The 12809-nt window shown below is 35.1% G+C and overlaps 1 protein-coding gene across 1 annotated transcript; it reads left to right on the top strand.

Moving 5' to 3' along the window:
- Positions 1–409: 409 nt before the first annotated feature.
- On the top strand, positions 410–6344 carry SLC35G1 (solute carrier family 35, member G1). Its single transcript, XM_010000038.1, has 3 exons — positions 410–585; positions 1080–1452; positions 6110–6344. Exons 1-3 carry the CDS (start codon positions 551–553, stop codon positions 6122–6124), a joined length of 423 nt encoding a protein of 140 aa, XP_009998340.1. The 5' UTR covers positions 410–550; the 3' UTR covers positions 6125–6344.
- The last annotated feature ends 6465 nt before the right edge of the window (positions 6345–12809 follow it).

Genomic DNA, 12809 nt, shown 5'->3' with positions numbered 1-12809 from the left:
CAAGGTAATAAGTTTGTTTCAGAATCTGATCATGGACCATTTTGCAATCGGTTGCATTTATGGATCCTTGGGAGGTGGTGAAAATCATGCGACTAGTTCTATTGTGAATGGCTCAAACTAGTCTAATGCCTCCAAGAAGTAACACCTACTAACTCATATAGAACCATGAGAAGTTGTGTATCTAAAGTGTTAGAGTTCATCTCTCATCTCATATTTTAAGAAAAAAAGGAGATGCCTGGTGAACAGTGAAGCATATTTTCAAGGTAGGTCTGGTAAATACACATAGTATTTGCATTGGTTTCTTTTGCTTCCTCTGTCCTCTACCGCAAGAATAGCTACAAGTGTGTAGAGCTCCTGAGAAGTCTTCTAATTGATCATTATTAACTGGAGTTTATCTGTTACAGGAACAAAGAAGAAAGCTGCATGTCCAGGACTTGGTCTGTTTTATACCGTACTGTCTGCCTTCCTTTTCTCAGTGGCCTCTTTATTTCTTAAAAAAATAGAAGATGTACATTCAGTGGAAGTGAGTGCATTTCGATGTGTTTTCCAAATGGCATTCGTACTTCCTGGTTTAATATACTACAAGTAAGTGTAGTAAATATTTTAAATTAAAGTTATTTATTAAAAATAGACCTTGAATTATCACTCGCTTAAATCAGATTGCAGTATTATTTTAATTCAGACTTGAACTGAATAACTGCATTGTTTTATATTAGTTGATAGTTTTTTAATACAACTCAGAAAAGTGAAAATCTTTGACTCCCTGAATTGTAGAAATTTATACAGGGATTATATGAAATGTATTGATCTTCCATGAAGTAGTGTTCTTAAAAATAAAAGGTAATTTGTAGATACACTTGGGTTATTTTGCAAGCAAAAAATTAATAGCTAGAAAAACAGGTTCCAGACTTCGAATGTGATTGGGTGATGGGAAGAAGTTGGTCTGTAATCAGATAGTTTAAAATATTTATATGTTTAAGATAAGTCCCTTATCTAGAAAGGTGTGGACATTAAATGTGATTGGATATTGGTTATGAAATATGAGCGAGTGATATTAATGTGACATTTCTGTTTTTCAGAACAGGGTTTTTGGGACCAAAAGGTAAAAGAATTTTTCTTTTCTTCCGAGGATTCCTTGGCTCCAGTGCAATGATTCTTCTCTACTATGCTTTTCAAGTCATGCCACTAGCTGATGCCACTGTTATAACTTTTAGCAGTCCTGTTTTTACATCGTTGCTAGCATGGATCTTTCTCAAAGAGAAATACAGTATTTGGGATCTTCTGTTTACCCTCTTTGCAATCACTGGAGTGATTCTTATTGCCCGACCACCGTTTCTGTTTGGGTCAAACGTTACAGGGATTGAAGGAAGTTACACAGATCACCTTAAAGGGACCATAGCAGCAATTACAAGCACAGTATCGGGAGCTTCCACTTTTGTTATAATAAGGAAGGTGGGAAAATCTGTGCATTACTTTTTGTCAATTTGGTATTATGCAGTCATTGGTTTAATTGGATGTGTTATAGCATTGTTTGTTATGAATGAATGGCGTTTACCATACTGTGGTAAAGATAGAGTTCTTCTAATACTAATAGGCTTGTTAGGGTTAGGGGGTCAGATATTTCTCACAAAAGCATTACAGATAGAGAAGGCTGGACCTGTAGCCATAATGAAAACAATGGATGTGGTGTTTGCTTTTATTTTACAAATTCTTTTTCTCAATCATCTCCCAACTTGGTGGACTGTGGGTGGTGCCCTTTGTGTAGTAGCCAGTAGTTCTGGAACTGCCATTCGCAAGTGGCGACAAAGCTTGAAAAAAGCTAAGCAAAATGAAATCTAACAATACATGCAGTAACACATTATGGAAACAAGCAGTCTTGAAATATATATATACAATATTTATTTTTATTTATTTTAAATAGCTCATTTACCAAATTGTAGTATGAAGCTATATTCAATGAAATAAGTTGATTTAAAAAAACCCAACAAAAAAGCCAAACCAAACAACCAAAAATGATGATGTTTTAACAACTGATTAGGTATATTATTTCCTTACTCATATTTAGGCATACAGTTAATGAGAATTAAGAAGATATTTAAAAGTTTCTTGCTTTCTATCTAAAGTGGACAATAGTTTTTAGTGTTTATTTTCCTAAAATTCCTGTTTTTCCACTTCTTAGACCATTTCTCTGTTCTGCTAAGCAATGGAAATCAGTTTCCCAAGCTTATTTAATGCTATTCTCTGCTTGGTTATCAGAGGGATTGTAGTATAAAAGTTAGAGGGGAATGAAAAATTCTAATCCTGTAAACATCCAGCTTTTACAGAACAGGTAAAGCTTGCACATTTACAAATTTTCTAATTTTTTAAATTTTTTTTTGGCACAAAACATATCAAATGGGGATTTATTTTAAATTTGGATTCTAAAAGGATTAAGGATATTTCATCTTTCCAAGTAATACCAGAAGAAAATGAACTTGTGCAAATTATCTAACAGTTTTGCTTTCTTTTTAAAAAAAATTAAACATTTGCACTTGCTTTACAGAGATAGTGAAACAATCTAACCACCTTTGTTTTTTAATGTGATTTTCCCAATAAATGACTTTAGTTGCTGTACTCTCAGTGATGAGAGACAACAGTTATTGTATACCACTTATAAATCAATTGTGGTATGGAATATTATGCTGTAGCTGCACTTTTTATTCTATGCAAAATATTGTATTTTTTTAGGTATTTAATATAGGTTATTTTAAATGCTGCTTACAACCCTTTCATTTAGATTACTTTGTACAAAAGCTCTTTATGAGACCAAGTTTAACTCTTCTTGGCCTTCATAAAGTTAGGCAAAAGTTCTATTGCAGATTGTCCTATTTCCTAAGAATTTACAAGAGTGCAAGGTAATTGCAGTTTCACAGAAAATGCAGGTTGGACGAGGTTGTGGCAGAGATTCTGCAGAAGAGGTTTGAGAAAAACTAGGTGGGAGGGTGAAGCTATGCATACACATCTCATGACATGGAGGCATGCACACTACATCAGGCAGTGCTAGTGGTACTGGGGGCAGCTTCAGCCCCATTTCTGCAGCTGACCCTTTTAAATCTGCACTTAGTCACTTCTCTTACACATTATCTCACTTTATAGGCTTTATCTTGATTGCTACAAATACAAAGAAAAAAGGCTTTTGTTATTTATCTTAGTGTCCTTCATGTTTGAGAAGGAATATATGGTTAGTATCAGGTAGGACAATTTTCTCAAATGGAGTCTTATATATTGTTGGGTCATTGTCTCAGTAGTGCTTAAAGAAAAATTTTGCTTGGATCTTTACTTGGTCCTCTTGAAGTGTTTTTCAGTTATTTACTCACTCCAGTGTTTTTCTAAAGGAGAATGTGTTCTGTAGACTTGATATATGTGGGTTGTTTTTTTTTTCAAAAACACTGAAGGTAGCAGATGTTTTCTAATTTTGATATACAGATCTCGAGTCACACATCTTTTCTTTTGCTAATAAACATTGCATCCTGGCAGGACAGACTTAGGGGACTTGAGTCCCAAAGGACTGGAATGTGTGTAGTACTTTGGAATGCATCTAGATGCTAGGAGCCTTATTTGTGCAAGAGTCTCTATGTAATCCAGCACCCTGAATCCATATGTGGTCATGGACATGAACAGATTCCACTTCAGTGGTTGAATCAGTTCCTGCTTATGGCTGTCCGGTCTCTGCTTCTCCTGAAGGATGAAGTTCAGCTACAGCTGAAAAGGTCAGGAGTAGCATGAAAGTGCTTTCACATCCCTTTAAAGCCTGATGTAATAAAATTCCAGTTTGGCACCAGTGTCACTTAATACTTGAGATTATGAACTGGGATTGTTTCTTATGCTGCTCAGCCATCACTGGCAGTGAGCAACAGCTTTCACGGGAGGGAGGGAAAATAGGTGCATTTTTTTACTGCTTCATTTCATGTTTGAATTGACACTTGAAAAGGTGTGGTTCCAAAGCAGGTCAAATTGATATAAACTTTGGATGACAGCTAATCCTGGTCCTCCCGTTGGCTTAATGCTCATTCTTATGTGGTTCACTGGCCCCAGGAGCTGATGAGGGCAAAAACCAGAGTAGCCTGAATTTGATAGTGTGAAAAGGTATTAGGAAGGGGAATTGGATAACAGTTTGAATTCCAGCATTTGAATGCTACTTTGTCATAATATATGTAGAAGCTCATATAAAAAGAAATCTCTAGGTCATATGATTTCAATGAATTTTGTTTGTACTTAGCAGAGAGGAACAGGCTACTGAAAAAAGGACTGTTTTCTTGCCCTTAACACAAGTTCAGGAAAAAAAATTACCTGAAATCGATGTGATCCAGTGATTGGTCATTTTTCTCTCAAGTTCTTGCAGAAACCCTTTTTATGTATTTCCATACCTGTAGTGCCAGAAAACACAGATGATTGTTGTTTTTTTTCTGTAGTCCAAACCTACCAGGTTTCTTTATGGGCTCCATCTGCTTATTTTCTTTTGCTGTACTTAAACCTTCCTAAACATTGAAATTGTTAAAATAATAATTTAAACAAGATCCCATGTTGGACAACGTCGTATCTTTTGGTACATTATTTTGATTTTGATCCATCTTTTAGAGAATTGTTTAACTAGCGTGAGAATTAAGAATTTGACCAGGGCTTCTCAAGTCATAAAGCATGACAAGCTAGCTTCTGTAACTGGCTTTTCTACATGATACTGGGAATAGAAGACATTTAAGCTATAAGTATTTTGAACCACCTCAATTTTAAAATTTTTCTTCCTCTCAAATGTAGTTGAAAACCTAAATTTTAGTTGGAAGTCTTGAAGAAAATGAAATTATAGAAGTTTATGGATACACCGAAATGTTTGGTTTCTTAATTGAAAATATTTCTTAAAATTCCTGTTAAGATGGTCAAACTTTCAAACTTTTTTTTCCAGAACTTCACAGTTAGAGAATCTGAAATGAAATTGGCTGAGCCTTGATTCTATCAGATTCTGATTTTCCTTTTTTTATTTTTTATTTTCTTGGATAGATTTTTTGTTTTAAATATTGTTTAGCTCTTGAAAGCTAAAATAGACCAAGTTTCTCAGGGTCAAATGTTATTTTTTCCGAGCTTTGATTCAGAAATATATTATTAATGTTCATCACCTGTAGCATCCTGTTGTGATCCTTCAACTGGTTTTAAGTTTGATAAATATACTTTCCTAATAGCAGGTCCTTCCTTTGTAATATGATGAAATGTTGCAGTGCAATTGCTGTGCTATAAAGTTAAGTTTCTCTTGAATTTCAATATTAATGCAATGTATTGATTACAGTGACTCCTGAATAGAAAGAGAAATTATTATTGGTTGTTTTGCACATAAACACAGGGTAAAAAGATTTAGTTGTTACTGATGAGTCACAGGCATATTTCCTATGTTCTTTACTATGCAAAACACTGTAAACATCTGTTGTCTTCAGTGGGACTTTATAGCCTTAAAGCCTTAAGTACCCGACTCTTCTGTATGTGGCTTTTCAGCTGAAGGGTGAAAAAGCTATGTACTGTCACTGTGCAGTAGCCAGTTTCTTTCAGGCTAAGTCGATTGTCCACGTATGCTCTAAAAGCTCTCTAAATACATCTACACTCAAAATTTGACGAGCTCCTTGTGTAGACGAGGGCAGTCCCCATAGTTAAAATTGATTTCTTGCATTTGTCCAACACGAGGCTTGAAGTAACTTCAGCATAACGGCACTGGTGAAATAACTAGTTCAATGTATCATTTTTCTTCTGTAACTTGAAACTAAGCTCTTTCCCAATTCCAAAAACCGTTCTAAGGTTGCTCTTCCTGTAATTGATAATGACAAGATGGGTAACACTACCCTTGATCCTAATTTAATATAAACACTTCCTCACCCCTTGCCCCAGCAGTAATTTCTCTTCCTTGAGCTTTTGTTTAAGAGCTGTCTGTTGGATAAAAGTTTATTTCTAGAGATGCAGCCTCTTAAAAAGTTACTTTCTTGCTAACTAGCAGTAGTTAACCAGGAAGAGTCTGTTTTCCAGCTTTCTAACCATGGTAACCATGTCCCCGAGGGCAGTAGAAGCACAATCTCTGTCTGGGTGGGTTCAGGGTTGGCAGTGCTGACAGCAGATGTGCAGTGCTGACTCCAGCAGGACGTTGCAGTTACCAACAGAATGTTTTTGTGGTCGAAACTGCCTCTCCAGCCAAAGAAAAGTTGTGGCTTTATGTTCCTGCAGATGCAGTTAACTTCAGGGTGGCACATTCATAGACTTCTATGGTGATAACACTTCTGTATATCAGAATCAGTAATTTCTTATGTGAGTTATTGTTTGACAAAAAGGGGGTAAAAATACCCTCAGCATTAATTAAAGAATTTTTACTGTCTTAGAGATTGTTAAATATCTGTTGAATTATCTGTTTTGTAGAAGTTACTGGCTTTGTTATGTAGTAGTATATTTTTATAGGCAATTCTTATATATTGAAATGTTAAGAATATTTTCCTAAGAGATTTCTATTCATCATTGCTAATAAAATGAACTTGAAGAATTCGATCTCTGGTTTTGCATTGATTAGTAGAACATATTTTAATGTAGGGATTGCAAAAGCTTTATGAAAGAACTATTTAAGTAAACAGTCCCTGCTAAAAAGGAACATTTGCCTCAAATTCTGCTGCTATTGGCATGCTGTGTCACAAGAATTCGTGCCTTGCAACAAGCTAGAGAGGAAAGGAGGCTCCATTAGCTTCCATACAACAATTTCTTAACTGGAAACACTGTAGCATTTACATGGTCAGTAAATTTAAACTTTCTTGTGTCCACGTGGCAATTTGTTTTTGTGTGTTTGTTTTGTTTTGGATCCATGATTTGGATTAAATTATTTTCCCTCTGTCACAAGGTGATAGTTAATTCATCCTGGGGCCTTCCCGTATCTAGTGTTTCAATAATGAAGTAAACTTTTCACCAAGGAGGAAAATGCTAATTATCTTATTTTGTGCAGAAACTTTGCAACTTTCTCTTGGCAGTTCTGTAGGTTCTTGGAACAGCTATAAACACCTAGTACATAAAAATTGTAATCTTTATGGGATGGGGGGAAAGCTTTTTGGATAGACAGCATTGAAATATTCCTTATTTAGCAATGGGTAGCATAGCACAGAGAGATGAGGGCTATTACTAAATACTAAGACTTCTGAAACAAAATTCTAGAATTATATCTAACCACTTAAAAAGGGAAAAGATATTGAAGGATTTAAAAGGAAAAAGCATTCCCATTATTTGAAAAAAAACTTCAATAAAATTGCAAAATACTTGGGGGATAACTTGCATATGTCATTATTGAGTTGATAAAGTATTCTTATTGTCCTGAGGCTAGGAAGCAATACATGAGATATAATATTCAGATGAACTACTCAAATAGGATTCAGTTGATTCTTTTGATTCTGCAATTAGCTTTTTATTGAACTTTGTTTTCTGACACTACTCAATGAAGTTCCTGTTTTATCCTGTAAAGTAGCAGCAAATTCTGTGCAGGATAATGATGAACTACTTTGTCATCTGAGCTTACTGAGCAAAGCAAAAAATGAGAGGGATGAGTTCTTGCGTTGCTGGTATAAAGTGATTCCAGTGTCTGTGTGAGAAAACCTGTGTCTTCTGGTCAGTGAGTAGAATGTTCTTTAATTTTTACTCTGTACTGTGACTGTTCTGTCAGTAGGTGGGGCTGTGTTTCTTAATGCTAAACTCATTAAAAATCAAAATCCAGTTTAGAGAACCGAAGTTCCAATGCAGTGTGATATACACGATGTAAGTATTTAAACAGGAATCTAAATGCTATTCAAGCACTTTAAATGACTACAGAATGTTGCCCAGAAATCCCCTGAATAATCTCTTGAACTTTTTTCTGATGTTTCAAACTGCGTCCTGAAGTCAGGAGCAAAATATTCTTGAGTGTACGGAGACTTCAGCAGTGTTCTCTCTGCAATTCTGTAAGCTCTGTGTTGCCCCAAAATACTCAATTTGGAAAGCAGGGGTAGAGCGGGCCTGCCACTCTCATGTGAATGTCAGTGAATTGGGAGGGGATGTTGTAATGAAATTAGAGGTCTCTCATCAGTAATGATGTTGCTGGATGTTATGTGGTCTGTTTAGCTAGCATATGTCTTAAGTAATCTTTAAAAAATAAAAAATCAACAACAAACAAAAAAGGGGATGACAACATTCTTGCTATTAAATTATTTGGGGTAATTTGTGATGAGTTAGGATGAATTTAGGAAAATATTTCTAATTTTGCACAGAAATAGAGCACATATGCTCTCTGAACAGATGATCAGCATCTCTGAACTGTTGGCTCCTGTTTTTCTCCTGTTTTACTGGGAGAATTACAAAATATTTTTTGTTCTACTCTTGATTTTTATTTTGAGGCTGAAGTGAGACCCCTACATCGTTCGTGAGTTGGTTCTTGGTGCAAGTGCTGAGGCAGTGAGGCCCTAAACATCTGCTAGCACCTCATCCCCAGGTCTCTATTGCCAAGTATTTCCAATGCCAGGGTTTCCCAGTAGCTGTGTTGCTGTGATCACCAAAGCATAGGGGTATGGACAGGACCAGGTGTGCTGCAAGAGCCTCTACAGTCAGAGCAGCCAATAAAATGAGGAAGTTGTGCAGGCTTTTGAACATAGACACACTATGCTTTAAGTCTGGTAGAGTTTGGAACAGTTATTCCAACCTCAACATAATTTGAGGATGGGAAATACTAGAAAGGGAGAGGGTGATACATTTAACTACTACTACAGTGAGGTAGAAAAAAATACTTGCCAACCTGTTTTCCATTGGAAGATTAGCTGGAAGATTTTTTGCTGTTGTCAGCTGGCACAAGTAGGTGTTTTTTCTATTTAATAGGAAGTACTGGACAGTTTTTTGGGAAGCTAAGTGATGTTAAAGGAGAGAAAAACCTTTTTAATATTACTTGGAAAGGCTATGTGGCAAATCTGTTTTCAGTCCTATAAAGTGTACCATGAGTCAGGTATTAATATCTATGTTTTACTTTCCCATTTGTAATTTGCTTTTAAAACAAATGTTAATTCATGTCACCATAAAAACCGTTCAGTCACTATTGAGTTTTGATCAGGAAGTGAAGGAAAAAGCTGTAGTCATTTAAAAAGCAGTCCCGATTGTGTAATTTTATTTACTTTACCAGAAATATTTCATGCCAAGCAATCCCTTTTAATAGATGTCTGTTTAACTTCTTCATTAAACATCATCTTTATATGATATGAATAAGGCCCTATGTTCTCCCATATGTAGGAATTTCATATGAAAATACTCAGCCAATGTTCTTTACTCTTGCCATATGGCAAAACATTTTCTTCATTATTAAAAAAGGAGAGTGATAAAGAATTACTACAATCTGAAATCTACTACTGGGGAACTACAAATAGCAATGTAGTCTTTTCTACCCAGAAGCCTGGTTTCCTTGTGTGATTATCTTCACTATTTTACTATACTTGCTGGAACCATGTAGCTGTATTTTCCTTGCAATTCATTAGTCCTTAATAGGAAATAAAGGTGACCAATTTCAATTTATGATGTTATTAGCACAGTTAGGATATGTTATATTTTCAGTGGAGGGAGGTAGAATTTCTTTTATTTTAAGCTATGCAAACTGTAAAATGTACAGATTAACTATATCAGCAGAACTTGTAAATTTTATTGTAAATGTCTATCATAAATTATCTTGACAAACCCAACTTCAGAGAACAGCCTCATGTATGTCAAGTTCACTCTGAAGGGGAAGGGATGGAAGAAAAGGGAAAGGAAAAGTGTGTGTGTGTGGAAAAAACCTTTGTTCTTTCACTGGTAAGTGCTGAAGAGCAAAACTGTTCAGATGAACCCTGTCTGCGTGATTGCGTGCAGGTTTAAGGAGAAGGAACAGTTTGTTCTCTGCTGATTATATAAGAACACCCTTGGCTGAGTGTTGCTTTAGATTACAACTTGTATACCAGGGTTAGCATGGAAGAAAATAGGAAGACACAGAATTTTGTTTCATTACTGTGCTTTCAATGAAACCTGGAAACCATGGTTTTGAGATAACAGATCGTCCTTTGTGTTAGTCTGTAACACTCTGAATGTCAAGTTTTGATCAACAAGCTTATGCACTGTTTTCCTCAAGAAGAATGTATTTGACAATTTGATTCAGCTCTTTTAAATTTCTAGAGGACACTCTTGTCTTTGGAAGTTTAGAGGTGTCCGCAGATATTTTGTAGCATGTTTTTCTTATTTGCATTTTGTCTCCTTTTATTGAATATTTAGAGCCTCATTTAAGGATTAAAAGCAGTCTTTCTGCAGTCTCTATTGATCAATTTTTGTGAGAAGAGAGATTTCCTCTATCATATTCACACTTACAGTTATGTTTCAGGTAGGTAATTAATGAAAAAAAAGCAGCAAGTGTTATTTGCATTTAATTTCTCCCATATAAATGTTCTTGGTGCATTAGGAACTTCTAGAAGGAAGCATGAAGGATTATGCTGCACTTTAAAAAATTACAGCATACTTCTCTTTCTTTTGAGGCTAATGGATATTTTTAGATCCCCTCATTTTTATATACATCCTAGGATACTTAGATAGAATCTGTTGTGAAGACCAGTGTCTACCTTTAGTTTCTCAGTTATGCTTAGACTGCCATCTGACCTATGGGGAAGTGAAGGTGGCTACTATGCTTTCACCTTCAAGAGGGTGGGAGAACTGGGTGTACAGGGACAGCCAACAAAAAAAGGAGTACAGTGCTATGGACTGGGCAGGACAATGCAAATGTGGTGACATTTACAGTGACATTTACAACATGCTAACAACTTACAAACTGGAAATCAGGTGGAGATACCAACACTGCACTATCTTCAGAAATTCTAGGAATTCATATTTTGGATGAATGGTTTATCAAGCTCTTCCCATACCAGCCCCTTTCCCAAACAACAGCAGTTCTTCAGAAACAGTTTTACTGTCAAAATCTGGATGGCAATGTATCTCTGTTTAATCTTATTCTTTACCTTTTTTTTTTCTTTACCTCTCAATTCTATTTTTACAACTTTTGTGATAATTTCAGGTGTACAAATATTTGTATGTGTATTTATTTCTTAGCCTTAGCATATGATTCCAAATTGTAATTAGTGCCTCATTGTTAAAGTGTACCAACCTGTTTATAAAACACAGCATATGTATATTTTTTTGAAAGGAAATATGGAGATACTACTTTTATAAGCCTGAAAGCTGCAGAGCAGATGTGGAAAGAATTACTGCAGAGTCTCAACTGGCATGTAAAAGAGAAGCTGTTTTTTTTTTAATTAAAGAAGAAAGAACACTTTATAAGGTTCTGTTCTATTTCAGGTGACACAAAATGGATTTGCCCAGGCCTAGAGGTGAAACTATATGCAATAATGTGACACTTAAGGCAATGAGGCTTTTTTATTTTCCTTTGCTTTAAATATTTAGTATTAGAACTTTATATGTTGATTTACAGTAAATTTAATGATGTTCCCTTTTTGGGGAGAGGGCTAAGACAGATTTTGCAAAGTTCATGTCCTTTTTTTTCATTTCATGAGCAAAGAGCCGATTATCCTTTTTGTAGTCTGATTGTCTGGCAAGTTTCATGGAAAGTCCTGGTCATATATTCATTTCTGAATAACTATTAGGATTAACCACATATATTCCAATACTCTAACATTTTCAACTCCTAATCAGGCAACCTGACTTGGTAGAAAAGAGTATATTATAATTTACTTACCTTTTTTACATTTCAGTAAAACACTGAAGTGCCTACCGCTCTAAAACATGGGTGCTATTACAGTATTAAAAACTTTTCCTCACTTTTTCCTTTTCAATTAATTTGCATTAGAATTGCAGCTATTCAGTGTGAATGAATATTCATGACCTTTCAGAATAATTTGGGCAGATAATGGACTGTTTTCCTTCTCATAAAACTACTATTTAGAGCAATACCTTTCTGTTTTTCATTCTACTTTTAGCACTTGTTAAAAAATAGATGATGTGGCAAAGTAACATACATCTTTTACATCCCTAAGTATCGAAGAAATTATGTCAAGTTTATGCATCAAATGCTGCTGGTAGCATAGCTATATGTTGCTGTGACAAACAGCACATACACAAGCACAGTGACAGCAAAAGTCAATGTATTAACAGAACTGCAAAGGAAGTTAATCTAAAAAGTGGATTGCTTTTAAATGTAAAATTATAAAATGTAGCCTGCAATCACTAGTGGAAAAGATGGATCTTTCAACATTTTAATTGTCAAATGTTTATTCCTGAGCTGTTTGGGTTTTTTACAGTATTGAATGTCGAAATAGTGGGCAAAACAAGACCTTTTGTTACATGTCCAGAATTCATGTGCACTCGCAAATGCAAATCAAAGCTGGTAAAAACAAAAACAAAACAAAAAAGTATAAATTGGTTACACATTGGAATATCTGAATAGTCTGATCATGTTTTCTTCATAAAATTGGTTCAGTTTTATTTTTGCCATTTCAATAAACTAACAGTTTAGATAGATTTTGGAATCTACTTCAGTTCAATTGTTTTTAATGAGAAAATAAAGTAACAGTATGACATAGAAAAACTCAATTTGAAAAAGAGACTCGAGGAGCCAGGATCTTTTAAATACTGTGTTGTGTAACCAAAACCACCTTGATTTCCTGAACATTGTCTGAATTGTGCTATTTTGAAGCTATCCATCTGCAATAGAAATAAGAGATCCCAAAATGCAAACATGATAAGGATGAAATTGCCTGTGTGCTGTGTGACATGGGAAAGAG

The sequence above is a fragment of the Chaetura pelagica genome, unplaced genomic scaffold (genome assembly GCF_000747805.2).
Source record: "Chaetura pelagica isolate M959 unplaced genomic scaffold, ChaPel_1.0 scaffold436, whole genome shotgun sequence".
NCBI classification, from domain to species: Eukaryota; Metazoa; Chordata; class Aves; order Apodiformes; family Apodidae; genus Chaetura; species Chaetura pelagica.
The sequence above is the reverse complement of the archived record's forward strand: the minus strand, read 5'-3'. Positions and strand labels throughout refer to the sequence as shown.